Source organism: Balaenoptera acutorostrata, chromosome 7, assembly GCF_949987535.1.
Source record: "Balaenoptera acutorostrata chromosome 7, mBalAcu1.1, whole genome shotgun sequence".
Taxonomy (NCBI): domain Eukaryota; kingdom Metazoa; phylum Chordata; class Mammalia; order Artiodactyla; family Balaenopteridae; genus Balaenoptera; species Balaenoptera acutorostrata.
Genome location: NC_080070.1, coordinates 23,920,220 through 23,948,072, shown reverse-complemented (window position 1 = coordinate 23,948,072; position 27,853 = coordinate 23,920,220). Strand labels below are relative to the sequence as shown.

General features: G+C 39.1%; 1 protein-coding gene across 4 annotated transcripts in view; it reads left to right on the top strand.

Moving 5' to 3' along the window:
- AHCYL2 (adenosylhomocysteinase like 2) overlaps window positions 1–27,853 on the top strand; it is a 178,472-nt gene that overhangs the window by 99,650 nt on the left and 50,969 nt on the right. The window contains exons 1-2 of one of the 4 annotated variants that reach the window (XM_007177175.2): window positions 23,050–23,443; window positions 26,538–26,646. In XM_007177175.2, coding sequence (XP_007177237.2) covers window positions 23,387–23,443; window positions 26,538–26,646 — 166 coding nt within the window. In that variant the 5' untranslated portion in view covers window positions 23,050–23,386. Of the gene's footprint in view, window positions 1–23,049; window positions 23,444–26,534; window positions 26,647–27,853 lie in introns of those variants that run through there. The other 3 variants (XM_007177174.2, XM_028165190.2, XM_028165189.2) reach the window with 3 other exon arrangements.

Genomic DNA, 27,853 nt, shown 5'->3' with positions numbered 1-27,853 from the left:
TTGTTATATGGAGGATGGTGGGGGGCAATCCACATAGTAGGTTTTCTTTAATGTTCAGATTCTAGGACAATTTTTGCTTCTTATAAGGAATCTCTTAAATATATTATATCCTGCCCTTGGAGGTAAAAAGATCTGTTTCCTAATCATAACTATGCTTGATTGATTTTGCTTTGAAACTCATCAGAATATTCCCTATTTGGCTTTCATGGGAAAAAGTGAAAAGACGAAAGAATTTTGGAAAGCAATTAGAACTTTTTGGCAGTAAATTATCAGGTAGGGAAAAATAATCATAGTGGTTATTATCACAAACATAAAAGCGGTAATGATATAAGTTGCTGAGTGCGTAGAATTTGAATGTACTATGTTGAACATGGCTTCTCATATACATATATATTATAGGAACATCTCTCTCCTTCAACTCTGGATTCAGATCTTTGTCTAGATCTTGCTAGTTCTTCCTTTATGTAATTTCTCAAATTTTTCCTTTCTTTTTCATTCATGTAATAGTAATCTGGAAATACAGACTTTAACCATCTTCAAGTTGACCTTAAAGTTGCTCTCATTTCTTTCAGCCACATCCTCCCTTGAATGCATCTTACTTTAGCATATTTTTATCGTATCATTCTGCAGAGATATTACTGCCCTACTTAGAAACTTTCAGTGGCTGCTAGTTGTCTGTTTTTTTTTTTTAATTTTCCAAATGTAGATTTTCAGTGGATTTATATATTTATTTTGATAAATTTATTTGCTTTATTTTTCGCTGTGTTGGGTCTTTGTGGCTGTACACGGGCTTTCTCTACTTGTGGCGCTTCTTATCGCGTTGGCTTCTCTTATTGCGGAGCATGGGCTGTAGGTGCACGGGCTGCAGTAGTTGTGGCTCACAGGCTCTAGAGCGCAGGCTCAGTAGTTGTGGCACACAGGCCTAGTTGCTCCACGGCATGTGGGAGCTTCCCGGACCAGGGCTCAAACCTGTGTCCCCTGCATTGGGAGGAGGACTCAACCACTGCGCCACCAGGGAAGCCCTATTTATTTAAAATATTTATTTATTTATTTATTTTTATTTGTCTTTCTTATTTTTCTTTTGGCTGCAGCACACGGAATCTTTGTTGAGGCATGCGGGATCTTTTTCGTTACAGCGTGCAGTCTGCTCGGGTTTCTCTGTAGTTGCAGTGTAGGGCATGGGCTTCTCTCTAGTTGTGGCGTGTGGGTTTTCTCTCTCTAGTTGTGGCTCGCAAGCTCCAGGGTACATGGGCTCTGTAGTTTGTGGCACCTGGGCTCTCTCGTTGAGGCGCACGAGCTCAGTTGCCCCGCGGCGTGTGGGATCTTAGTTCCCTGACCAGGGATCGAACCCACGTCCCCTGCGTTGAAGGTGGATTCTTTACCACTGGACCACCAGGGAAGTCCCAAGTTGTCTGTTTTTAAATTACTATAAACCAATTGTCTCTTAATGCTTTTCAGTTCTCCTACAGCTGTTCCTCCCCACCTACCTTTTTTTTTTTTTTGAATTTTGGCCGTGCTGCGCGGCTTGTGAGATCTTATTTCCCCAAACCCAGGCCATGGCAGTGAAAGCACAGAATCCAAACCACTAGACCACCAGGGAACTACCCCCCCAACACCTCCCTTAATTGATATTATGTCATGACTCATTGTTGGGGGGCAGGAACCTCTTAGATGTGAATTCCCTCATCTTATTACCATCATCTGTAAATTTGCTACATCTATTCTTTTTTCTTTCTATAACAGAGGAAGAAGTACTTGTGCCCTGGATCCCATTCTCTCTTTTCTTCTGAGACTTTTCTTCTTGATTTACCCCTAAGGTTGTTAAACTTGGCAAAAACAACAACACATTGCACAGTTAAATTTGAAATTCAGATAACCACAAATAGTTTTTAGTATAAGCATGTCCCATGCAATATTTGGGACACATTTATGCTGAAAAATTATTTGTTGTTTATCTGAAATTCAAATATAACTGGATGTCCTGAATTTTATCTGGCAACCCTATTTACCCCTCTCTTTACTTTATTTACACTTCTAAACGTACACACATTCATACACACACACAGACGCACACATTTTTATCCTCCCCCTCTGTTGGATCATTTCTTTTAGAGTTCAGTCAAGCTTTAGTAAACATCTTGTGAACAAAAGCACACACAGACACACACACACACACAAAACTTCCTTTGACTTGTAATCCCTCTTTAGTTATTAACATACCTCTGCTCTGCTTCACAGCCCAGTTTTTCAAAAGACTTGTCTGTTCAAACCATCTCTCCTTCTTAACCTCCCAGCCATTCTTCAGTTTTCCCTAATCCTGCTTTCACCTCCATTACTCCCTCAAGTCATCAAAACCTCCACGTTGCCATATCCTACAAACTATTTTCAGCTGTCGTCTTATTAAACTTCTCAGCAGGTATTTGAAATACCTGACCATACTTTCCGTCTTCAAAAAATCTCCTTTCTTGATTTCAGTGACACCATTCTCTTTGGATTTTTCCTCTTACTTTTCTGGTTGCTGCTTCTTAAATTTCAGTTGCTGGCTTTTCTTCTTCTATCCTGTATGGTAGATCATGGATCAGGGCTCAGACTTGAATTCTGTTTGTTTGTTTGCTTTTTTCTCCTCTCTAGACAATTTTTATCCATTCCCATGGTTTTATGTATCTGTCTATACATGGGATTTAAATTATAGAAACGATGAAATCATAACTCCCAATTTTATATTTCCAGCCTAGACTTTCCTCTGAGCTCCAGACTCTGTATTCAAACTTAACATGGCCAAAATTGAAGTCTTGATATTCTTCCCACATCTATTTTTCCCCTATTCTTCCACATTTTAATCAATGGCATCCCTATTTAACCAGTTGCTTGAGCCAGAAACCTGTTGGTTATTCTTGACATCTTCCTTACCCTTCACATTCAGTCTGTTACCAAGTCCAGTTGAGTCAACCAACCTATATGTCTTAAATCCATTCACTGCTGTCATCATCATCCAGGCTACCATCATCTTTCATATGTTTTAATGACCTTCTAACTATTCTTCTCATTTCCATTCATGTTCATTTAGTTTTTCTCTTTTTACACAGCCATGGTGATCTTTTAAAAACATAAATCCCTAGTAGCCTCCTATCATTCTTAGAATAAAATTAAAACTCTTCCGTGACCTGTAAACCCTACGTGGTCAGTCAGTCCCTGCCTACCTCTCCAGTCACATCTTAACACTCTCTCTCATTGACAGTGTTCTTATACAAAATAAGGATTTGGTAAAACTGGAATCTTATTTCCAAGCACTTTTTAAAATGTTAGTCGTTGTAATGTGCAGAATTTAAAAAGTTATGAAAATATTGCTAGCCAAACTGAGCATTCATGGGTAGTTAGTTGAAAATGAGATATTTAAGACCAAACAGCTAATCTCTCCCTCTCCCCCTTAAAATTTCAGAGCCTTCATGTTATTAATTTTCTATGGCTTAAATATAATACAAATGTATTTAATTATAATTCTAGAAGTCAGAAGTCCAAAATGGGTCTCAGTGGACTAAAATCAAAATGTCAACAGGGCTATATTCCATCTAGAGGCTCTAGAGGAGAATCTACTTCCTTGCGTTTTCCAGCTTCTAGAAGCAGCCAGGATTCCTTGGCTTATGGCTCCTTCCTCCATTCTCAAAGCCAGCATTATAGCATCTTTAAATATCTCTCTGGCTCTCATTCTTCTGCCTCCCTCTTCCAAGTATAAGGAACCTTTTGATTATATTGGGCCCACTTGGATAATTCAGGATAATCTCCCTATCTCAAGGTCAACCAATTAGCAACCTTAATTCCATCTGCAGCCTTACCCATACTATGTATTCACAGGCTTTGGAGATTAGGATGTGGACATCTTGGCGGGGGGCATTATTCTGTCTACCACACATTTCTTTTCTTTATTTCTATTTTTATAAGAGTAATACATCTTCATTCCAGAAAAATCAGAAAATGAGCGGCAATTCAGGAGGCATTTAATCCCTGTTGATCTCTTAATGGAAATGGAGCCACTTGGCTCATGCTAAGAAGAGAGGGTCTCCGAACACTTAAGGCACTTAAAGCACCCCAAAAATCTATTAAAAGTCACAAACAAAAATATATCACCTTCCAAATAAAATCAGTGGGGAAAAGGAGTACTGTAAGACTTTGGATAAGTAATATTTCTAGTTCTTTACTTCTTTATCCTTAAAATAAGGAACTTGAATTAGCTGATCTTTAAAATTGTTTAAACTTTATTACTATATAAAGTTGGTATCTCCATTCTATTAAAAAGTAACCAAAAGAGAGGAGCAGATAACATCACAAGAAAAGATTATCTGTAACTATGTGGGGTGATAGGTGTTAACTAAACTTAAAATGGCAATCACTTTGCAGAATATACACATATATCAAAACATTATGTTGGGACTTCCCTGGTGGCACAGCGGTTAAGAATCTGCCTGCCAATGCAGGGGACACGGGTTCAAGCCCTGGTCTGGGAAGATCCCACATGCCGCAGAGCAGCTAAGCCTGTGCACCACAACTACTGAGCCTGCACTCTAGAGCCTGCAAGCCTCAACTACTGAGCCCGCGTGCCACAACTACTGAAGCCTGTGCACCTAGAGCCCATGCTCTGCAACAAGAGAAGCCACCGCAATGAGAAGCCCGAGCACTGCAAGGAAGGGTAGCCCCTGCTCACCACAACTAGAGAAAGCCCCCGCGCAGCAACGAAGACCCAACATAGCCAAAAATAAATAAATAAATAAAAATAAATAAATAAATAAAAAATTTAAAAAGTTTTTTAAAAACCCCAAAAAACAAAATAAAACATTATGTTGTACACCTTATACTAATACAATATTATATGTCAATTATATCAGTAAAACTGGGGTGGGGACTAAAAATTTAATCAGAAAAGATGAGCAGATGTTTTGTTTTGTTTTAAATCCAATTAATGCATAGCTTTATTTCAGGATTCAGTCAACTACTATTGCCAAGGTCATGAAAGACAGGAATTATCATAGATTGGAGGAGACTAAGGAGACATGACAACTGAATGTAATGTGGGATCCTGGATTGGGTCCTAGAACTAAAAAAGGACATTTGGAGAAACATTTGAAATCCAAATAAAGTCTGTAATTTAGTTAATAGGATTGTACCAACGTTAATTTATTAGTTTTGATAATTACCCTGGTTTTACAAGTTGTTAACATTAGAGGATCTTGGGTGAAGTGTATATGGGAGCTCTCTGCACTATTTTTACAAATTTCTTTCTAAGTCTATGATTATTTCAAAACAAAAATTAAAAAAAAAGAAAACAGTAAGAGTGGAAGCCACAAAGTGGAAGATGTTTGCAAAAGACTCATAATCAGAATCTGTAAATGACTTAAACAGATTAATGAGGGAAAGACTGACAACACGAAAGAAAAATAGGCAGGATACTTGAAAGGCCACTTCACATAAGAGGATATCCAAATGGCCAATAAGCATAAAAATATTCTTGGCAGTGCACAAGAGTTCCAACTTCTCCAAGTTGGAACCCTTGTGCATTGCTGAAGGAATGTAAAACGGTGTGGCTTCTGTAGAAAATAGTATGGTAGATACTCAAAAAATTAAACAGGGGACTTAACCACTTGCAGTGGTTAAGAATCTGCCTTCCAATGCAGGGGATGTAGGTTCGATCCCTGGTTGGGGAACTAAGATCCCATATACCGCAGGGCAACTAAGCCCACGCACCACAACTACTGAGCTCAAGTGCTCTGGAGCCTGCGTGCCGCAACTAGAGAGAAGCCCAAGTGCCACAACAAAGAGCAAAGAAAGATCCTGCATGCCACAACGAAGATCCTGCGTGCCACAATGAAGACCAGACGCAGCCAAATAAATAAATAAATAAATAAAAATTAAAAATTAAACAGAAATCACCATATGATCCATCAATTCCACTTCTGGGTATATACCCAAAAGAATTGAAAGTAGGGCCTCAACCAGATATTTGTACACCTATGTTTGTAGCAGCACTATTCACAATAACCAAAAGGTGGAAACAACCCAAATGTCCATTGATGGATGAATAATAGATAAACAAAATGTACTGTATACATACAATGGAATATTATTGAGGCCTAAAAAGGAATGAAATTCTGATACATGCTACAATATGGATAGACCTTAAAAACATACTAAGTGAAATAAACCAGACAAAAGGACAAATATTGTATGATTCCACTTGTATGAGGTACCTAGTCAAATTCAAAGAGAAAGAAAGTAGAATAGTGGTTACCAAGGGTTGGGGGAGAAAGGGAATGAGGAGTTATTGTTTAATGGGTATAGAGTTTCAGTATGGGATAATGAAAGAGTCCTAGGGATGGATGGTGGTGATGGTTGCACAACAATGCAATTATTGCCACTGAATTGTACACTTTAAAATGGCAAATCGTATATATATATTTTTTCACACACACACACACACAAAATGTTACAGGCCAATATTCCTGATCAACATAGATGCAAAAATCCTCAACAACCTCAACAAAATATTAGCAAGCCAAATTTAACAATACATAAAAAGGATCATATACCATGATCAGGTGGGATTTATTCCAGAGAGGCAAGGATGGTTCAGTATCTGCAAATCAATCAATGTGATTAACAAAATGAAGGCTAAATATCATGCGATCATCTAAGTAGATGCAGAAAAAGCATTTGTCAAGATTCAACATCCATTCGTGGTAAAAAAAAACTCTCAACAAAGTGGCTATAGAGGAAATGTACCTCTACAAAATAAACGCCATAAAAAAATGTGCTCAGGTTGTGGTCATAATGGTAGTGGTGGTGGTGAGATGCAGATTAAAATCACAGTGTGACACCATTACCTGGAATGCCTAAAATGTAAAAAGACCGAAAATACTAAGCACTAGCAAGGATATGAAGCAACTGGAACACTGATATCCTGCTGGTAGGAGTATAAAATGGTACCAACACTTTGGAAAATTGCTTGACATTATCTACCTAGCTGAACATATGCATACCCTATAACCCAGCAATTCCACTCTTACGTACCTATATCCTACAGAAATATTTTCATATGGGTACCACATGACATACACAAGAACATACATAGCAACATTATTATTTAAGGCCCCCAAACTGAAACCAACTTTCAACAGGAGAATGGATTCAATAAATTATGAATAGTCATGCAATGGGGTACTTTCAGGCAATACAAATAGATGAACTACTGCTAAATCAATGAACTTGGATAACTGTTAGAAACATTGAGTAGGAAAAAACCAGGCTTTTAAGAATGCATCTTTTATGGTATTTACATCAGGTTTAAATATAGGCAAAATTGGTAAGTAGTGATAGGAATCAGAGATTACCTTTAAGGAGGAGTGAAGGTAATGACTGAGAGGGGACATGAGGGAAGACTCTAGGGTGCTGGTAAAGGTCTATTTCCTTATCTGGGTAGTGGTTACATAGGTGTGTTGACTTTTGAAATTTTATCGAACTGTAACTTTCTGACTTATGTACTTTTTCTGTAGATACGTTATGCCTCAATTTAAAGTTTATTATAAAAAATAATGTAGTGAGAAGTCTACATTCCACATTTATTTAATGGCATTATGCTTCATTATTTCATCCTGCATCCTTCCTACCCTTCCCCTACTTCCCACTCTGTGATAAAATTGAGGGTCCTGAATGCAAATCCTTGTCCGCTCTTACTCTAGTTGTTTTCATGTTTAAGAAGAAGCTTTCAAGTTTAAGCTTGACCTCTTTTTGAGGACAGTTTTAGCTAGAGGTGCTAACTATGCAGCAAATTGAACTCTGACCTAAGTGGAGCTCTATTAGCTGTGTCAGGGAGATTGAGGATTCAAGTCCACACTCCACTCCCAGATTCTAGAGGACTTAACAGGGAGTGGGAAAGGTGGCTTGGTGCCTGCTTTAGTGTACTGTAGTCTCTGTATTGCTTAATTGTAACAGTGACTGGATTAGTCAGTGGCAAGGAGGTACATTTAGGGGTACTAGGCATAATTTTGTTATGATGCAGTTTCTTTTTATGGTTTTGTCAATACTTACTCATACCTGAGTCCCTTTTCTTTCCTTTTACCCTTCAGGTGCCTGTGGTATATTTTATTCATTCGGGGCTTTACTCAGAGCTAGCGGTTCTTTGATTAAGTCATTTTTTAAAAATTCAGTACATATTCATTGGTGGTTTGCTATGTGCTTGGAATACAGGAATGAGACACATAATATCTGCCCTCAAATTTCTTTCAGTTCTGGTGTGTAAACAGATAAATGTTCAATTATACTATCGGCACTGATACGTGCCATAATAGAGATCAGTCTGGGTGATTATTCAGTAACTCATAGAATTGATTCTTTTTTTTTTTTTTTTGGCCTCCCCATGCGGCTTGTGGGATCTTAGTTCCCCGACCAGGGATTGAACCCCGGCCCTCAGCAGTGAGAGCACAGAGTCCTAACCCCTGCACTGCCAGGGAATTCCCTAGAATTGATTCTTAACCTAGACCTGGAGCTGGAAATATGTACTGAAGGAAGTTAGAGTATATGTGTTCTGAGTGGGGATCTGGGGGAATTCAGAGAACTGAGTGAGGCTCAGGAGATACACGGAGGCTGTCATGAAGGGTCTTGTGTATCATGCTGAGGAGTTTGGATTTTATTTCGAAGACAATGGGGAGCTACTGAGGCATTATGAACAAGGAAGTGATGTGTAAAATAATTGTGCTGATGATAATCACATATAAATAAGTTAATTTAACGAACTGAAGTAGGTTATGACAGGGATGGAGCTACCTAGGCCGTTTTAAAGTGTAGTCTCAGCAGTATTGCCATCATCTGAGAGCTGTTAAAAATGTAGAATCTTGGGACCCATTCCAGACTTACTAAATCAGAATCAGAATTTTAACAAGATCTCCAAATAATTTGTAGGCACATTGAAGTTTAAGAAGCACTGATTTAGATGGATAGGATGATGGTCAGGCTTTAGACAGCTGGTGTGAAGACGATAGGACAGATTGCAAGAGATAATGTGGAGAACATATTCTTCCTCCTGTTTGGAATACTCTTCTCACTCCCCCTCCCCCACCAAATGTACACCAGGTACCCCCTACTCATCCATTACCTTTCAGCTTAAATGGAGCTTCTCTGATGTGACACTCCCAGTACACATGATTGGTACCCTTGCCATATACTCCCATAGCAGCCTGTACTTACCTTATCATTTTTCACACTTTATTTTTAGTAATTATTGAACTGCCTGTCTCTCTCCTGCACCATGAATGCAGGGACTGTCTTTCTATGCTGCCTGGCACATGATAAGCACCCAATAAATATTTGTGGTTCAATTGAATGAATTCACCATGTATAAGAAGAAAAGATGAATTTGGGTGTATTGAGGGATGTACATGTTATATTTATTAATAATAATAGTAAATTTTAAATAGCACTGATAAGTTGCAGGCACTGTTCTAAGCGCTTTATATATGTTAATTTATTTTATCTTCTCAGCAATCCTATAAGGTAGATATTCTTAATGTTCCCATTTTAAAGATGAGAAAACTGAGGCACAAGGAGGATAAGTAATTTGTCTAAGGTTATGCAGTTGGTAAGTGATGAGTCAAGATTCAAACCCATCTGGTACTACTCTGCTATGTCTAGTTTTGGACAAAATAGTTCCCTGGCACTGTGCTAAGTGCTTTCTATGTATTCTATGTATTTTTTAATCTTTATAACATCAATCTGAGGAGGGTTTTATTATCCTGTTTTACAGATGAGGAAGCAAAGGCTCAAAAAGTTATATAGGTTACCAAAAGATACACAGCTAGTAAGTAATGGAGCTAGCCTTAAACCCAAGTCTATCCAACTCTTAAAGCCTGTAGTCTTTACCAGTAATGATGATGCCTCCATGTGGAATATAAAATACCTGTGGGATGTGAGTCTTAAGATCACTGAGGAACTGAGAGATAGGATGCCTAACATTTAAGTTGGTGGGCGGGGGGGGGGCGGTAGTAGGACTTAACTCCAGTTGCTCGGGTAGCATGGGCATTTCAAGTTTGAAGGGGCAAAGGAGATTTAAAGTCTAGCAATTTCAGCCAACCTCATAACTGACCAGATGGAACTCTGAACTCTGCTGGTTAGAAATCTTAGCCTCTACAATAAGCTGTAACTTAGGTGACTAAGGAGTAGTTATTGCTTTTTCTTATGGCCTCAGAGAAACCAGACGGATTAGAAATACCGAATGTCAGAACTGGAAGGAACCAGTTCTAACCTTCCACAGTGCCCTCTTACCCACCTCCCCCTTATTTTATAATAAGGAAACTGAAGAAGGGAGTACTTAGGTGACTTGCTAAAGTCTAATAAAACCATTAGGGACAAGCCAGGAATAGAGGACAGGGTCACATTCTTGTATTCTTTGCCCTGTGCCTTATGACTCTCTAGGCTCCAGATTTATTGCCTCCTGTTTAAAACTTTTCTGCCATTGTAGTTACTTCTTCATCACATTGTAATTACTTCTTGTTCTTTTTGACTTTGGCCCCTGGAACTATTAACTTTTTGTCCTTTCCCCTCCAGCCCCAAGCATATATTCACTCCGGCAAGTCATCTGGCTTGCCCTCATTAATTTAATGATGATACTAGTATCAAATCACCACTGGTAGGAACACCACTGGCACACAGAACTTCAAGTCCATCTTCTTCTTGGAGTGAAAATGAGATTCTTTTGAGCTATTCACACACTTGGTCAATTTTTGTAAAGCTTGAAGGCTACAGGAGCAGGTGCAGTTTGTGTATCCTTTTCAAGTTGCAAACTCCTAAATGTTCAGGGTGATTATTATAGATAATCATACGCAGGGGTGAGACCCCTAAGGCACATTATGGTAAAATTAAATTAGAATGAAAACAACTTTATAACTAGTACTTATACCTATACCCTGTGCCTTGTGCAGTCCCACTCAGTTAATAGACCTTCAGTTCTCAATTGTAATAGCTACTGTTTTATTTTTGTTTCAGAGTCATTACAGAAAGGTATAATAAGGCTGCAGTTTTCAAATGAAGTCTATTTTAGTTAAAACCTATTCTAAAAAAAGTCACGACTAAAATGACATTTAGTTTAGCTGAAGTGATATATTTTACTTGTGCTTATTCTTTTATTCCCAACCCTGTCTTCTTTAAAAGTTATCTTCTTCCATGTTTTAGCAATACTATGAGGGCAGTCACCTTCCATTTATTTATTTATTTACTGAAGTATAGTTGATTTACAATGTTGTGTTAGTTTCTGGTGTACAGAAAAAGTGATTCAGTTATACACATATATACATATTCTTTTTCATATTCTTTTCCATTATGGTTTATTACAGGATACTGAATATAGTTCCCTGTGCTATACAGCAGGACCTTGTTGTTTATCTATTTTATATATAGTAGTTTGTATCTGCTAATCCCAAACCCCTAATTTATCCCTCCCTCTCCCCATTTATTTAATAACAGATTATGCAGAAAACATCAACAGGAGTACCAAGAATCTAGTACTTTGCTGATCACTGACATATTTTAAGGGTTGGGCTCTACTCTAGCAGTGAAATAGTCCTTTGGCCTTGATTTGTTTCTAAAAGCTTCATTATGATGCAGATCATAATAGATTACAATTGATGCAGATCAAGCAATGGAAAGCAGATTGTATGTTCTTGCAGAGATAATATTATAATTAAGGATTAAAACCCTACTAAGGACTCACCACAAGTAAGTCATAGCTTTGCTCAGTAGTGTATAACTAAGCCCCTAAAGGTATAAAATAGTGTTCCAAATCCTATAAAATGGACATAAATGTATTTAACACATTGGTTATGCAAGTTGCCCCAGAGTACTATAAGGTATATGTACAGCATACAAAATTTGACAATTTCTTAAGCCCTTACCATATGCCGGACACTGTAGGCAAATCAAAGCTGGCTAAGCCCCCGAAGAGCCTGAACTAATGAGGGACAGCACATATTCCAGTAATTGTAATATGAGGAAAGGTGAAAATAGTGATGTGACCAAGGAACAGTATTAGAGAAAAGGGAGATTCCTTTGTTTTTTTAGGTTAGATTCCATGGCAGAACAATCATTTGAGCCAAACCTCGAAGAATTTGTTTTTCGTCTTTGGGGTGTTTTTTTTTTTTTTTTTGGCCATGGTGTGTGGCATGTGGGATCTTAGTTCCCCAACCAGAGATTGAACCTGTGCCCCCTGCAGTGGAAGCACGGAGTCCTAACCACTGGACCTTCAGGGAATTCCTCAAAGTATTTGAATATGTGAAGATGATGGAAGTGAAGGCAGAATGAATGCATTTCAATCTGAGAAAATGGCATGAGCAAAGGCATTGAGGTGGGAAAGGAGATGGCATAACAATGACACAAGTAAGAGCTACCATTTATTAAGTACTCAGTGTATGCAAACTTTTAAAATCCTTGCATCAATCCTGTGAGATGGCTGTTATTATTTCCACTGTACAGATTAGAAAACTGGATGGTTAGAAAGGTTAATTACATGGCAGCCAGGATACGAACCCAGGTCTGTTTAACTCCAAAACCAGAGCTCTTAGATGCTCTGCTGTACAGTCTTCACATTCAGGAAATAACAGGTAATACAGCTTACCTGGGGATACAGAATATATAGGGATAAGTGGTGGAAGATCCTATTGGAAAGGATTTGTAGAGGGTTTCTAGGAGGCAATGAAAATGGATCGGGTGGGAGAGATGAGATGCTTGGTGTCGGAGGGCTCAAAAATAATTGGCAACTGAGTGTTCTAGAAACTAGGGGAAAAGGAGAAATCAAAGATGACTGAGGGGGCTTCCCTGGTGGCACAGTGGTTAAGAATCTGCCTGCCAATGCAGAAGACACGGGTTCGAGCCCTGGTCCGGGAAGATCCCACATGCCACGGAACAACTAAGCCTGTGTGCCACAACTACTGAGCCTGCACTCTAGAGCCCACGAGCCACAACTACTGAAGCCCACGTGCCACAACTACTGAAGCTCACGCTCCTAGAGCCCGTGCTCCACAACAAGAGAAGCCACCACAATGAGAAGCCTGCACACTACAACGAAGAGTAGCCCCTGCTCGTCGCAACCAGAGAAAAGCCCGCATGCAGCAACGAAGACCCAAAAGCAGCCAAAAATAAAAAATAAATTAAAATAAAATTAAAAAAAAAAAAAGATGACTGAGGTTTTTATATCTGGATGACTGAGGGAACAGTGGTACAAAAGTAAGGAGAAGAAACTATTGTTTGAAGAGTGGGGGGAAAGGAAAGATGGAGCAATCATTTTGATTTTAGATATGTTGCATTTAAAGCCCAGATGAAATTCCCTGGCGGTCCAGTGGTTAGGACTCACCGCTTTCACTGCCGCAGCCAAGGTTCAATGCCTGATTAGGGAACTAAGATCCTGCAAGCCGCAGCATGGCCAAAAGAAAGAAAAAATCAAATGAAATATATCATTGGAAATTTAGGCAACAAATGTTAACTTCTCATTTTATTAAGAAGTTTGGATTAAAAGGAAGACCAGACAGAGGACAATAACTGGAGGTTGCTGAGAGCTGAAGCTTTATCGAAATTGACAATCTGATTACAGAGGGCTTTATCAAAATTTAAACCCTGACCTCAAATCTCTCCTGCATTTCATCGACCTTCTGTATCTTGCTGTCACTCAAATTGCTTCACTCCATAGCTCCTCTATGACCACAGCTTCCTTTACTTCCACCCCTGCTGTTCTCTTTTCTTATTGCATCTGATCTCTACCTGCCCTGTGATCTCTAATCCTTTGACACTTCTGCATTCACCTGGTCCAACAGTCCCCTTCTGTTTTCAATTGCCTTTCTCTCCAGTCCAGACCTCCAGGTCAGTCATTTGAATTCTGCCCTTTCTGGCATCTTGCAATAACACATCTTCCCCTAGAAGTTACCTTCCTCTCCTCCATTCCATATCCAAAGGACAATTCTCTTAACCGGCGAAAGCCCAAAAGGGCAATGAACCTAAAATCACAATCACAATATTATGACTATCAGCTCCAGGGAAATTATCCTCTGCAATGGGAATTAACACTGTAAGGAGCCCCTGGTTTTGAAGGGGACCAGAGCAGGCATATCTTGTTGGGCTTCGTTTGTGCCTGAAATCTATGGTACTCTTATTGGATAATATACTCTAGGAATTAATTAAGAAGGTAAATAGATTAGGTCACCTTTTTTCTAGTTTTGTTTTATTTCCAAATTTCTGAAGTGTATAAAGAGAAGGGAGCTGGTATGGGGACATGAGGAGGAAGCAGCTTCTGAGGTCCCTTAAGGTGATAGTGTATAAGAGTACTGTGCTGGCATCCTGTTTCTTTCTGAAACCAGACCTGTGAGTAAGAAACAGCATTGGATAGGGACTTCGAGGCAGCATTAGTCTTTTTTTAAAAAATTGAAGTATAGGGAATTCTCTTGTGGTCCAGTTGTTAGGACTCCCGCTCTCATGGCTGGGGGCCCTGGTCGGGGAACTAAGATCCCACAAGCCATGCAGCACGACGAAAAAAAAAATAATTGAAGTTAGTTGATTTGCAATATTATATTAGTCTCAGGTGTACAACATAGTGATTCAATATTTTTATAGATTATACTCAATTGAAAGTTATTTTAAAATATTGGCTATATTCCCTGTGCTGTACAGTATATCCTTGTAGACTCACAGACATAGAGAACGAACTAGTGGTTACCAGTGGGCAAAGGGAAAGTGGGGTAGGGGATTAAGAGGCACAAACTACTATGTATAAAATAGACAGCACTAGTCTTGATTGGAAACCCTGGCTCCCCCAAACCTACCTACCTACGCTGTGGTAGCTCCTGACTAGCCTCAGGGAAGCAGGTAATTTACAGTGGGCGCCTATCTTTTGGTAGCTGAAGACCCTTAGACTTTTATGTACATAGCACAGGGAGCCAGCAGAGGGAGTTGTGGTCCTAGAACTTTCTTCAGAGCTTCTAAGTTCTGATTTTGCAAGAGATCTTCCCTGGCTCCATCCAAATCTCCTGTGCAATAAGAATTTAACTTGAGATATGTCTGAGTTTGGTGCCAGATCCCTGGTGTGAGCAGATGGGGAGCTTCCGCATAACTGTTTAAACTTGAAAGCCATAAGGAACTCTTGATCGAAAGGAAACGCCTGTTTACTGTGCAGATCCAAATCAAGCAACTCTCAAGAAATGGGTGTGCCTTCTTGACCTCGATCCTTATTGATCTTGGTATCAGTACCTCCAGTGACGCGTCCTCAGGGGCGGGAGAAAGTTAACGCCTTATGGGGGGGGGGGTTGGAAAAAGAGGAAGCCTGACTGTTGCTGCAGAAAGTCCCCACGGGGGAGGTGGGGATACTGTCTGGGTAGCATTAAACAGTGAGTGCCCTGTAGGAACCTTGGGTGCCTGGGTGCCTGGGTGTAGTGCCTGGGTGTAGAACCTTGCATCGGCTCTGATTTTGAATCAGAAGATTTGCAGCTGGCCAGTAAGGGATTTATCAGACAGTTGACTAATGATCTTGATTTTAATAGGAAGCCTCTGTGAAAGGGGATGCAGCTTCTGCTAGATATTGTGAACTTCTGAATCACTAGGTTTGGCTCTGCTTTTGGGCACTCAGAAAACCCTGGCATTTCCAAACCACTTTCCCTTTTGCTTCAGGACATAGATTACCCAAGCCTGCACTATGGAGAATGGGGACGGTAATGAGGGCACCTCAGCTTTTCACATGCCTGAGTGGATGGTGAGTTCTTTGGTCACTTTGCTTTTCCTTCTGTTTCTTGATAATGAGGCAGCCATTTCTGACAGGTGATAGGGATCGCTGTGCAAAGTCCCTACCAAGACCTGTGGTTGGGAAAACAGTTATTACTCTAATTTCTGATTAATTCCTATGTCCTGGGTCACCCTTGCAGCTTTCTTTTCTTTTTTCTTAAAAAAAATTTTTTTTTTTAAATTATGAGTGAGCTGGGAAGGTCTGAGAGCTGCCTGGCCAGAGTCAGCTTATTGCCTGGCTGTCTGGGCTGGGGTGAGCTTCCCCACTGCTGCCGGTGTACCGCATGGATTGTGTTATACTGTGATTGCTTTGCATTCTATTTGCAAACTGATGCTTAGTTTACTTCTCATGAGGGTAAAGAAAAAGAATAGTGAGGGAAACAAAAACAAAAACAACTTGTAGAAATGGTGCTCTCTCTCAAGCCTGAAAAGACTTAAGACATTTATCCCCTATCTTCCCATTTTTCTCCCACCAGCCAAAGCAGTTCCCAAAATATTCTTTATATGTGTGTTTCTAAAAGGCAGGAAATATATAGCTCTCTTTTTTAATTAATTAATTAATTTAAAAAAATTTTTGGCCATGCCGCATGGCATGTGGGATCTTAGTTCCCCAACCAGGGATTGAACCCGTGCCCCCTACAGTGGAATAGTGGAGTCTTAACCACTGGACCACCAGGGAAGTCCCTATGTAGCTCCCTTGGTACTATTTTTCAAAATATCTTTTTTGCCTGATATTTTTAATATAATTATAATAAGGACTTAATTTGTTGATAAGAACTAGCACATAAAACCTAGTATTTTAGATCCAATTTTAACTTTTGATTTAAAAACAGCAACCATCCTTATGTTCCTGTAGGCTTTCTTCCGGGTTTAGCCTGATTTCTTACAGTCTATATACTGCTTATGTTTATATATATATATATATATACACACACACACACATACTTATTAAATGTATATATTTTTCCCTGTTGAAAACTGGTTAGACTGTATACAACGTATTCCAAGTTCTTTTCAGTGTTGAAAACTGGTTAGACTGTATACAACATATTCCAAGTTCTTTTCAGTGTTTATGGAATTATGGGCTTAGAGAAATAACCATCAGTAATGAGACTGATATATAGTAGACCTAACAAAGGCCCAACTGACTAGCCCATGTTTCAACTCCCATAACAAATATTATTTTTGTTGCGGTTATTCCTCTTGTTGTTCTTAATGTTGTTCCAGAACCTTGTGCTCAGTTTTAAGACATTTGATCAAAAGAAATCCTACCCATCCACAAGCTTATTTCAAATAACGCAGTGTTTTAGAATTAATGGGGGGGGTCTGGGCAAGATGGCGGAAGAGTAAGACGTGGAGATCACCTTCCTTCCCACAGATACATTAGAATTAATGGAAAAAATTCAGATAATAATTCTAGTTGGATTTCTAAGTTTGTTTTTGAACCTCCAGCACTCACTAATAACAAGAAAGGGGAGCAGGAATTCTGGTTTTCTTAGGTGAGGGCCCACATTAAGATATTAACCTTTGGTACCTCTATAAAGGAATATTACAGAAGAATTCTGCAGAACACTGGTGTGTCAACTCAATCAACGAAAGTGTTATAGTAACTCTTATTCTTATAAATAATAATACATCTCGGCGCTATCTTATCTGCTGAGCACATCCTCTCAAGAGGAGCTCCTACGGGACTTTTACCTACTCACCTTCTTTTTATTTAAGTGAACAAGATAACTGTCCTAAAGGAGTTAGTGTGACTATTGCTCAAGCGATACCACCTAAGACTTCCCAGCTTTTAAAAAACATTCTTTAATAAAGCACAGCTCTGCTTTGTTTTCAATACGGCGCCTCTTTTACTTAGCGATTTCCTGGCCCTTCTCTCTCAAAAACCAGCAAAATACCTTTGATCAGTAGATTTTTTAAGAACAATGAGAAAAAGTAGGGAGGGGCTGGCCTCAATAACTCAGTTTTTTCATCTGTTATCTTTCCCTTGCCAAAGATTAACCTCTTGAGGCTTTCTTTCAGATACCACGTAAGTTGTTAAGTTCTGACCTGGTCTGAGAGTGCTTCATTAGGCTGCCACCAGTATCCACTTAGCCTCCGCTGTGAGCCACTGAGCACCCTCTAGTGTGTTGCCTATAGATTTCCAGACTTTACCTGTGAAATGTTAGAGTGCCTTTTAATCCCCAAGAGGAAACCCTGGAGCCAGTTCCCACAGTGGGTCAAAATTTCCATTTAAGACAGCTTTAACAAATAACTCATGTTCCAGTTTACATATTAATGTAATGAATTTTCCACTGAGACTATCCTTGCCCCCAAAGGAAGTATGACAAGGCTCTCAAACCTTCTTTCAGGGGGAAAATTTAGCAGAGAAAGGTGCATTATAATACCTCCCTTCTTGTTAATGATCAGTAGCAAAAAGGGACTGGCATACCCCTCAGAGAATAGGACTCAAGACCACAGACAGCGGTTGACAGTACTCACATCTCTGACTCCCAGCAGGGAAATAAGCCAGGACGAAGTTTGAAGAACCCGTCTTGAGAATTGACAAGGTAGACCTTCGAGTTAACATTCCATCATTCACTGGAAAACTTCTGCTAGAGCCTCTGCTCCCCAGCTATTTTCATGTGAAAGATTTTCTTAGCCTTGTTCAGGCAGTTTTACTGCTAAAAGGTTGGGGAACTCATCCTTTTAAAGACTGTCTTTATTAATATATTTTCACTTCCCCTGAGAAATCTTTAGTCCCTAGTGGTAGGTGAAAATACCTCCTCTTATGTGCATGGAGATCAGCAGTAACCTTTTTTTAAGTTTCTACATCTTAATATTTCCTCCTCCCACTCAAGCTCTTTGTAGTACTTGGTACTTTTCCGTAGGAAATCTAATTCACTTTCTTGAGTACCCAGCCAGCTGGTTACCCGATTTTCTTTCGGCTAGAAGTAATCCCTTTTATAGATGAAGAATTTGTTCCAGCAGCTCATTTGGCTTGGAAGAGAGAGATGTCTCTAAGAATGCTTGAACCATATCTATTTGGAAGTGAGACAAAAACCTTTAAGGTATCTGGTAAATGGCGGTAGAGGTAGCTTCACTATAACTCTGGGTCAGGATTGACACTTAAAGCAAAGACCCATTTGAGAAACTGATGAAAACTATGGACCCTCTCCCTAGGAAAGTATACACATACTCAACATTTTGCATTCTGTTTTAGAGCATCTAGACATCCATGGACTCTAGGTGAAGAACTTTTGACCTAAAAAAGTAGATATGTTAATATTTTATATTTGTGTGTCATTATGTTGCCTCCAAAACCTTCTCACATACATTATTTTATTTTCTCAGCACACATTTGAGATAGACAAAGTAGGTATTATTGTTCCTATTTTACAAATGAGGATTACAGATGTTAAGTACTAGAAATGTTAAGAAATGGAGATACAAAAAAGAACCTCTGATCACCATCCTTTGTAGTACTACTTTCTGTACTTGAAAAGGAATTAATTTGTTTTTTCTTGGCGTGCTCCTCTATAGGGTAAACAGATCTTCTATCCTCCCCATGAGTCCTATTTTTCTTAATGCGTTAACCGTCTATTCTTAGCCTTAAATTGTAGAAATCAGAATTAGACCCAGTTCTCTTTATATCCTGTGCTGTGTATAAAGAAAGGATTACCTCATTCCATTCTCTGACCTTTGAAATAAGCTTTTCTTTTCTGCCTATGAATATGCCTCCATGGTCATAGCCATAGATAGGATAAAATGGTTGGTTAAGGAGAGAGTTAAGAGAGTTCGGGCGAATTTATTCATGCTTGGAGAGAGTGTTAGAGCAGTGGTTCTCAAACTGTGGTCCCCAGATCAGCAGCAGCAGCAGCAGCATCTGGAAACTTGTTAGAAATGCAAAATTTTGGTCCCCACCCAGATTTACTAAATCAGAAACCCTGGGGTGGGGCCTTGCAATGCATTTTAATAAGCTCACTGGGTGATTTTGATGAACCTAAAATTTGAGAACTGCTTTGATAGATGAACTTGTTAAGTGGTAAGGCTTTTCCTGTCAGTCATAGTACCCTAAATTGCCTTCTGGTTGTATTTGGTATAGAGCTGCAGCTCCCTCTGCTCAGGCCTAGTGACTTAAGCCATTAGACCAAGGAGTTCCTTTTCACCTGAGTGAGGAAAATGAGGAACCAGCTAAGAGTGTTCTAGGGTGAATATCCTTGGTTAGGAAGAGCAGAAGTTTAGAGACTCATAAAGCAAGCAAAAAGATATTGGTCTGTCTCATTTCATGAAATTGTGAATTAGAGATCAAGATTGTCATGGATGATGGTGAACATCAATATTTGAGTTCAATTAATTTCCGTTTCAATTTTTGGTAGTGGCATTGGGCAAAGTTGCCAATTAAAGCGCTGTTAGATTTCAAATTCTTATATGATTTAGCCATTTCAGACTTGTGGTTTGATCAGAGCCCCAAAATTATCTGCGATGATGTCCCTTCTGAAACCCAATCCAATAAGAAAGTAAATTTAAGGAGCAATTTTAAATTAAATAAATTTAAGATAAATTAAGAGGAATGACATGTATACACTGATGTGTATAAAATTGATGACTAATAAAGAAAAAAAAAAAGAGGAATGAGGTGGGGCTGGTACACCCAGGGGAGTTTTTGGTCTACTGATCAATATCATAAGGTTTGGTGTAGTGGAAAGAGCTTCTGCTCTGGTATAAACACAGGCTCACATTCTAGTCCCACTTACTTGCTGTGAGACCTCAGGCAAATCATTTGTTCTCTCAATACAGTCATTTGTACTTTCCTAATTTGTCAAATGGGGATAATTATGCCAAATTTTTAAGATTCTTATACTGACTAACAGAAGTAACATATACACAGGCCTGTGCGTAGTAGGCTCTTAATAAATATTAGTTCTCCTCCCCTTATTTTGTTCTTCCAGGGACCTTTTCTCTCAAAATAAAGATTATCCTAAAAAAAAAAATCTACCATCTTATGTTCTTTCTTGTGTTCAACAAGCACTCGTTTTTTTTAAAAAAAATCATATCCGGGATTTTATAGTTAGGGAATTTAAAATGGTATAACTACAAAGAACATGAACAAATCCAAATAATTTCCAAAGCTATTATCTTAACACCATCTATATGGATGACACTGGGGGGAAATACAGAAATGATTCACAACTGAGGGCTGGTTCAGAGGGCTTGTTTTCTAATGAGGAGATCAATATGTAACTAACAATCTATTATGAAGACCAGAGGAAATAAGGTAGAGAGAATGAATTAAAATAAATGTGGAAGGATCTTGACTTCTGCTGGGATCTAACTAACCTAATTTGATTGCCCGATTCCTGGTCCACGCAGCGGTGATTTTCTGTGGCATTGTCAATATGACACTTTCAAGGGTCACATTCCAATAATGAACCTCTTCTCCATTTGCTGACACATCTGTAGGCATGCAAATGTTAACATCACTAACCCCCTTTCATCTTCTATTCAAATTCAAAAATAAATTACCTGTTCTCTCTAGGGTCAAACTCCCATATCTTGGAGATGAGCAATGATAGTAAATTACTGAAAATAACAAGCGGATAAACAAATAAATTGAAATGGTCTCTGGGGAAATGCACGACGCATAATTGTCTATTAGATATACAGCCAGTAGTTTGTTCTCCTACCCTTCTCATCTGTACCATCAGCCTTCCCAGGAGAATATGTCTCTCCAGTTCCTTTCTCCACACTGGTCACTCTTATCATGCATTAGCCCATAGAATCTTTCCATGATTAATAGGGAGTCACCTCTGTGCAAGATTTTGTTTTATATCTTCTGTGGCATATTTTTATGAATTGTAAAGTTATCAGATTTATCATGGCATAAAAGTCTCTACAAATTAGCTCCTGTTTTTTCTTCAGCTACATGCCCTACTACTTCTAACTTCCTATATACATGTACTTGGTTCTTTGTCATACTGGGCTCCTGGCAGTTCCCTGTTCCTTTTGCTCTGTGAATATTGTTCTATGTACCTAGAAGGGCCACCCTACTTCACTCATCTTGCAAATTCATTCTCCTGAGTCAAGTATCAGATTAAACTCCTCTTCTAGGAAAACTTCCCTAACATACCCTGCTGACTTTATCTTACCAAGTTGTATGCTGCCACTGAATCTTGAACACATTTCTGTTATAGTACAGGCTTGTATATCTTTCTGTACCTGTGATTGACTCTTCCATGAACTATTTGAGGGCAGGAACTATATGTTTTGTTCTACATTTTTAACGCCTGACACTCTAGGAACCCAATAAGTTTCTGATGCATAAATCAAAGAATCAATCAGAGTCTATGCCTCCATTAAGGGAGAAAAGCTGTACACATAAAAACAAATCTTTCATTTATTTATTCATATATATATTTAGTACCTTTCTCCCTGTGCCAAATGTTGTACTTGGCAGGAAGAATAAAAGGATGAGTAAACATGATGCTTGACCTGGAGGAGCTCACTTTCTCATGGAGTAGCAGACATGTGATCCCTCATTTCAGTGATGCTAAGACATTACTGATCATCACATGTGCCATTATGTTATGAACAAGCACTCATTCTAAAGGAAGAATTCAAATCACATTCCCACCCCAATCTCTGTAACATATAGTTGAATGTAGCTTTCCTATTCACTGGGTCCCTTTCAGAAACCAACAAATAAATAATGTGATTCTTTGCCCTTTCATTTGACTCTATTTGATAAGCAACAAGGTCATTATGATTCTGGGGGCCCTGGGGAAATAGAAAACTCCCTATGCCAGTCACACCTTTCACAAAACACAGTTTTTGAAAAAAGCAAGCAGATCACTGGACACCTAATCAGCAACAATCTTGAGATGGGACTAGAAACTGAATGTCAAAACCTGCATAAAAAGATGAACAATTAAGAGTAAAGCAGTGGTCTGAGAAAGTTGATTTTCTTGGTGACAGAGCTGAAACCTGTGTTCCCAGTTTGACTAACCCAAGGACACAGAGTGTAGGTTAGGGGCTGCCTGAGCACTTGGCTCCATTTTTTTTTTTTTTTTTTTTCTTACCATCTTTATAAATTCCCTCATTGTTTTAGTGGCTCTGTAGTTAATTTTTTTCTAATGAGACTAGGTTAACTAAAGTCATCTGACATGGAAAAGGAGGAGGTAAGGTTAAAAAGGAAGCTAATTAGCAAGTTAATTATAGCAAGTAAAAAAGTGCACCGGTTATATAAATAAGCTATTGTTATGCACATGCAAGTTGGGCCTTGTCAAGGGACTTGTTAAAGTTTAGAGGTCAGAGGATCCGTGTAATTAGGTGTTTAGGGAAAAAATAATAATAATAAAAGCAAAACAGCCACCAGAATTAGGAATGGCTGATGAGCCACTAACAGAAATGCCTTATTAAATTGGGCTCTACTGCTGGAGGGGTCATTGGAGCTGCTTCAGGGTTTCCAGGGAAGGCACCACCACCAAAACAACAAAAAGAAAAGCTAGCTGGAACCAGAGCCAACAGAATTGCTGATGAGGAAAGTTTAAAGGCCTAGCCACAAGGGCCCCTGGACTGGAGAGGTGGCAGTAGGGCTGGTGATGTCACTATGCTGAGCAACAAGAAGAAATACATTGTCAATGGCAACTCTGGGATTAAAGCCCAGGTGAGGCTAAGCTCTTATTTACCAGTCTTGCTGCCGCTATAGCCACTGTTGTAAAAGGCCAGCTGCTTTTGCCCTCCTTTCCTGCTTTCGTCCCTTCTTCTGGCGTAAGGTGAGCTGCGCCTCTCCTAACAGTCTCTTTCCCTTCCTCGCCTTGCTGCCTGTTGGAATTAGGCAATTTTCTCTCAAATGGATAAGGAGGGTTCCCTTAAAGGACTCTCTGATTTCAGATAAGGTAGGAAAGTTAGAGGTAGAACCTACCAGAGTATCCCAACCGGGGTGGGAAGATTACTGTATTACAAGTAGGAGTGAAAAATGTAATGGCACATAACTGTTAAGGGGAGGTGGGCACCAGGGATGGGTTGTCAGTAAAAGATAAACATTTATTTCTTGGGGAAATTGTATAACTTATTCTATGTAAGTGATTAGTCTCTTTTTAATATTCTTCTGTCTTAAAGAAACTCGAGTTCAGGGTCTGACAAGTAAACAAGATTTAGAACCCTATGTCTCTGAGAGCAGAAAGCCTACCTAGCCTAGTCTTGAGTGCCAAAAGATAGCCTAAACTCGGGAATTCCCTGACGGGACAGTGGTTAGGGCTCTGCGCTTCCACTGCAGGGGGTATGGGTTTGATCCCTGGTCCGGGAACTGAGATCCCACAAACTGCACAGCGCAGCCAGAAAAAAAAAAAAGATATCCTAAACTTGACTTGGGTAGGAGGAAGTACTGTAAATGGAGGGGACTTTATAGAGAAGAGAGCTCAGTTTAAGGTAACTGGTTTGAAATGATGGCGCAGCTAGATGGCTACATGGTTTGGTATTGGGGTAAATGGGTGTGTGCCCACCCACCCCATCCTACAAATCCAGAGAGGTAGAGTGACTGGCCCCCTCTAGTGGTGTGTGAGTGGGAGGGGGTGGTACATAATCTAAGGCAGGGTTTGTCTGTTACTCTTTTTTAAAAGTAGGCACTACTGACATTAGTGACTCACTGTGGCCTTTGGAAAGTCAATGACTACTCCTTTTCCTAGATGGGCCTCTAAAAAAGAATAAAGACGTATTATTGTCTTGAACAAGGTTGGTGAAATGCAAGCCAGGGTTTTGAGCTTGACTGCTACTCCCCTCCCCATCTTCTCACCCACCTTCTTCCCCTTCCCCACTTTTTTTTTTTTTTTTTTTTTTTACCCATAAAAATTCTTTTAACTGTAGACTTGGCTTATGGTTACCATGTTTACTTAATATTCAATCAAGTACAGACTCTGAAGATAGAGTAAGATTCATCGTTTTGGCACATGGTTGCCTATTATGTGTCAGGCGTTTTCGCCTGAGGATATAAAGGTGAATAAGATACATGGCTCCTGCCTTTATGGAGCCTAGTTTGTACAGGATACAGGTAGATAGTTGTATTCACTGTGATAGGAGAAGTACATGGAAGTTCATGTACATTCCATGGAACTGCATAAAAGGGCACTTTATCTTTTTGGAATAAATTGCTACTTCAGTAAAATAATTTTGCCATTTTTCATTTTGGGAAATGCTTCTGATCCAAAGAATTTTCTTATTGCTGAAAACAATTTGCAAACTCTAAAGTACTACACAGGCTATATTTGTTGTTATAGCTATGAAAATGCTATGAATTCCCCTAAAAGGCATGCTAAGCTAATTTGGTTTGGCATTGGTCCCCTTGTCTGAATACTCAAATGACTCAGTAGTTACCTCTAACTGCAGGAAATGTGCTGCTTTCATTCTGGTATGCCGTATCTGTGTTCTGCCCATCAAGGAACCATCTTTTTATCATGAAAAGCAGAATCAGTTGTCAGATCTTTGATTTTTCCTGCCTTGGTGCCAATTGGATCTACATCTAAGCAATTATGCAAACATTCAATTAGGGAAAAAGAAAGAAAGATATTTGTTGAATAATGGTATGAGCTTTGATGTGAAGTGTTATAAAGTATCAGCTGAACCTTGAACAGTAGGAAAAAGAGATAAAATTACAAAAAAGTCATGATCAGATATTGTCCAAAATGCAACCTCCAAGAGTATTGAGGTTTATACATATTCAGTCCACTTATCCACTCCTACATCTGTTATAGTTAACAAATTATCAACCTTGTGGCTTTTAGTATTTTGTGATACCAAACATTAAAAATTATAAATTAGGGAATTCCCTGGTGGTCCAGTGGTTAGGACTCTGTGCTTTCACTGCCCTGGCCTGGGTTCATTCTCTGGTTGGGCAACTAAGATCCTGCAAGCTGCAGGGCGTGGCCAAAATTTAAAAAAATTTTTTTAAATAATAGATTAATTTTTACTATACTTATTAGTACTGAAAAGCTAATTAATGCATTTTAGAAAGCCTTTAAAAAGCTAGAGTGACTACCTGCAAGAGTTACAAGAACAGTGAATTTGTAGGGGTGGGAGTTGGGGAACCAGGTATTAATTGAATCACCTGCTATGTTTCACGGTTTGCATACATTGTTTCATATAACCCTCTCTAAAACTTTTGAAGTAAGTTCTTTCATCTTTGTTGTATTTACGAGAAGAGGAGGGTCACAAAAACATCTTGATGAACAGCATATAGCTAATGAGTGACATAACCAGGGTTTAAATGCAGTTCCAGAAATCTCTGTATGAATAGAAAGCTTTTTTTTTTTCTATTATACCATACTATTTCCTGAGAATCTTAAAACCTGAAGGCAGGTCACTCTACCTTTCTGTATCTTGCAGTTTCTCATCTTAGATATATGAAGATTGGAATAGATAGTCTCAAAGATTCTTTCCAGCTTTAATTTTCAGTGAAACTATAGAAAGGATTTCTGAATATGACTCGACTTTCTAAAAATTTATTTTAACCAGTACATCCCCTTCTCCCTTTGATTGCAAGAGGTATATAGTCAGAGAGTGGTTCCAGGATCTAAATTTCATAGAAACAGAGTAAGTAAAGAATGAAAAATCATTCTCTCCAAGAGTCTTAACATTCCAAATGTGGGTTAGTGCAATCAGATCAGCTATGAGGGAAGGTAAGATCCTATAATGCAAGCCTTGAATTGCTGTCTCAAAATGAAGGTTATTTTCCTTTGTGTAACTAGAGTTCTTTTTCTTAGCAGATCCAATTTGCTGACCAGAAGCAAGAATTCAACAAACGTCCCACCAAAATTGGACGTCGCTCTCTGTCTCGCTCCATTTCTCAGTCATCTACTGACAGCTATAGCTCAGGTGAGGACTGAACGGCTATGGACCCACTTGTGGAGGCTACTTAAGTATGATCAACGGACCCTCCTGTCTATCCCAGGCTAATTAAGAATGATCAAGCCTATGTTTTGGTATAAACACTTTGATTCTCAGTGGAAATTTGGACCAAAATTCTGGATGGAAACTTTGGATTCCTGTTGGGGATTCAGAGTGGAGCTTAATAGAGGCTTCCTCTTCCAGTAAAGGCAGAAGAGGGTGATTAAGGAAACTGAGCTCTGACTTATTCAGAGGGTGAGAGTATGTTGCTCACTGATGACCTTCACTGAGCAGCATGTATGAAGACTTGTGTTTTTTCCATTCTTTGAAAATAAAAGAGGGGTTCCCCATACATCCATCTGGGAAACCTTAATTGCCCCGAGAAACAGTGAAATCATTGTAGCTAGTTCAAGTGAGCCCTTTGCCTTCTCTTCTAAGCTGTGACATTGTATTGTCTGTTACTCCTTCCTTCCTGGCAGTGGCATTAATTCCAATATATGAGCCCTGGGCTTGAGTTAGCATTTAATGCCAGATGAATATTAACATGTGAGACCTTTTGTCAGCACTGACCATTTGTTTTTTGTTTGTTTTGTTTTGTTTTGTTTTTTTAACATCTTTATTGGAGTATAATTGCTTTACAATGTTGTGTTAGTTTCTGCTGTATAACAAAGTGAACCAGCTATATGTATACATATATCCCCATATCCCCTCCCTCTTACGTCTCCCTCCCACCCTCCCTATCCCACCCCTCTAGGTGGCCGCAAATCACCGAGCTGATCTCCCTGTGCTATGCAGCTGCTTCCCACTAGCTATTGACCATTTGTTCATCAGCGCCCAGTTTATGTCTGATCTAATATGGAGCTATTTTATTTTGCTCTTATGTAGGAATGTGGTAGGAAGCTGAGTGTTTATCCTAGTTACCTCTTCACATTATAAATAGAACATTCATTAGAAAATTTTCATCGTGACCTGAAATTTTGTTTTTCACACAAATAGGAAAGTAGTGTTTGTTATGTAAAGTTGAAGAAAGCTTATTTGAGACACTGTAACTTTTAGATTGGGTAGATTGTTATTTACACTTTTTACATTTCTTGTTTTACATTTCCCCCACAATCACATAATGTAAATCCCTAGGGATTTTGGTCTAAAGATACGAATTTTGTACCTATCTTATTCTGCTAAAATAACCAGCAGA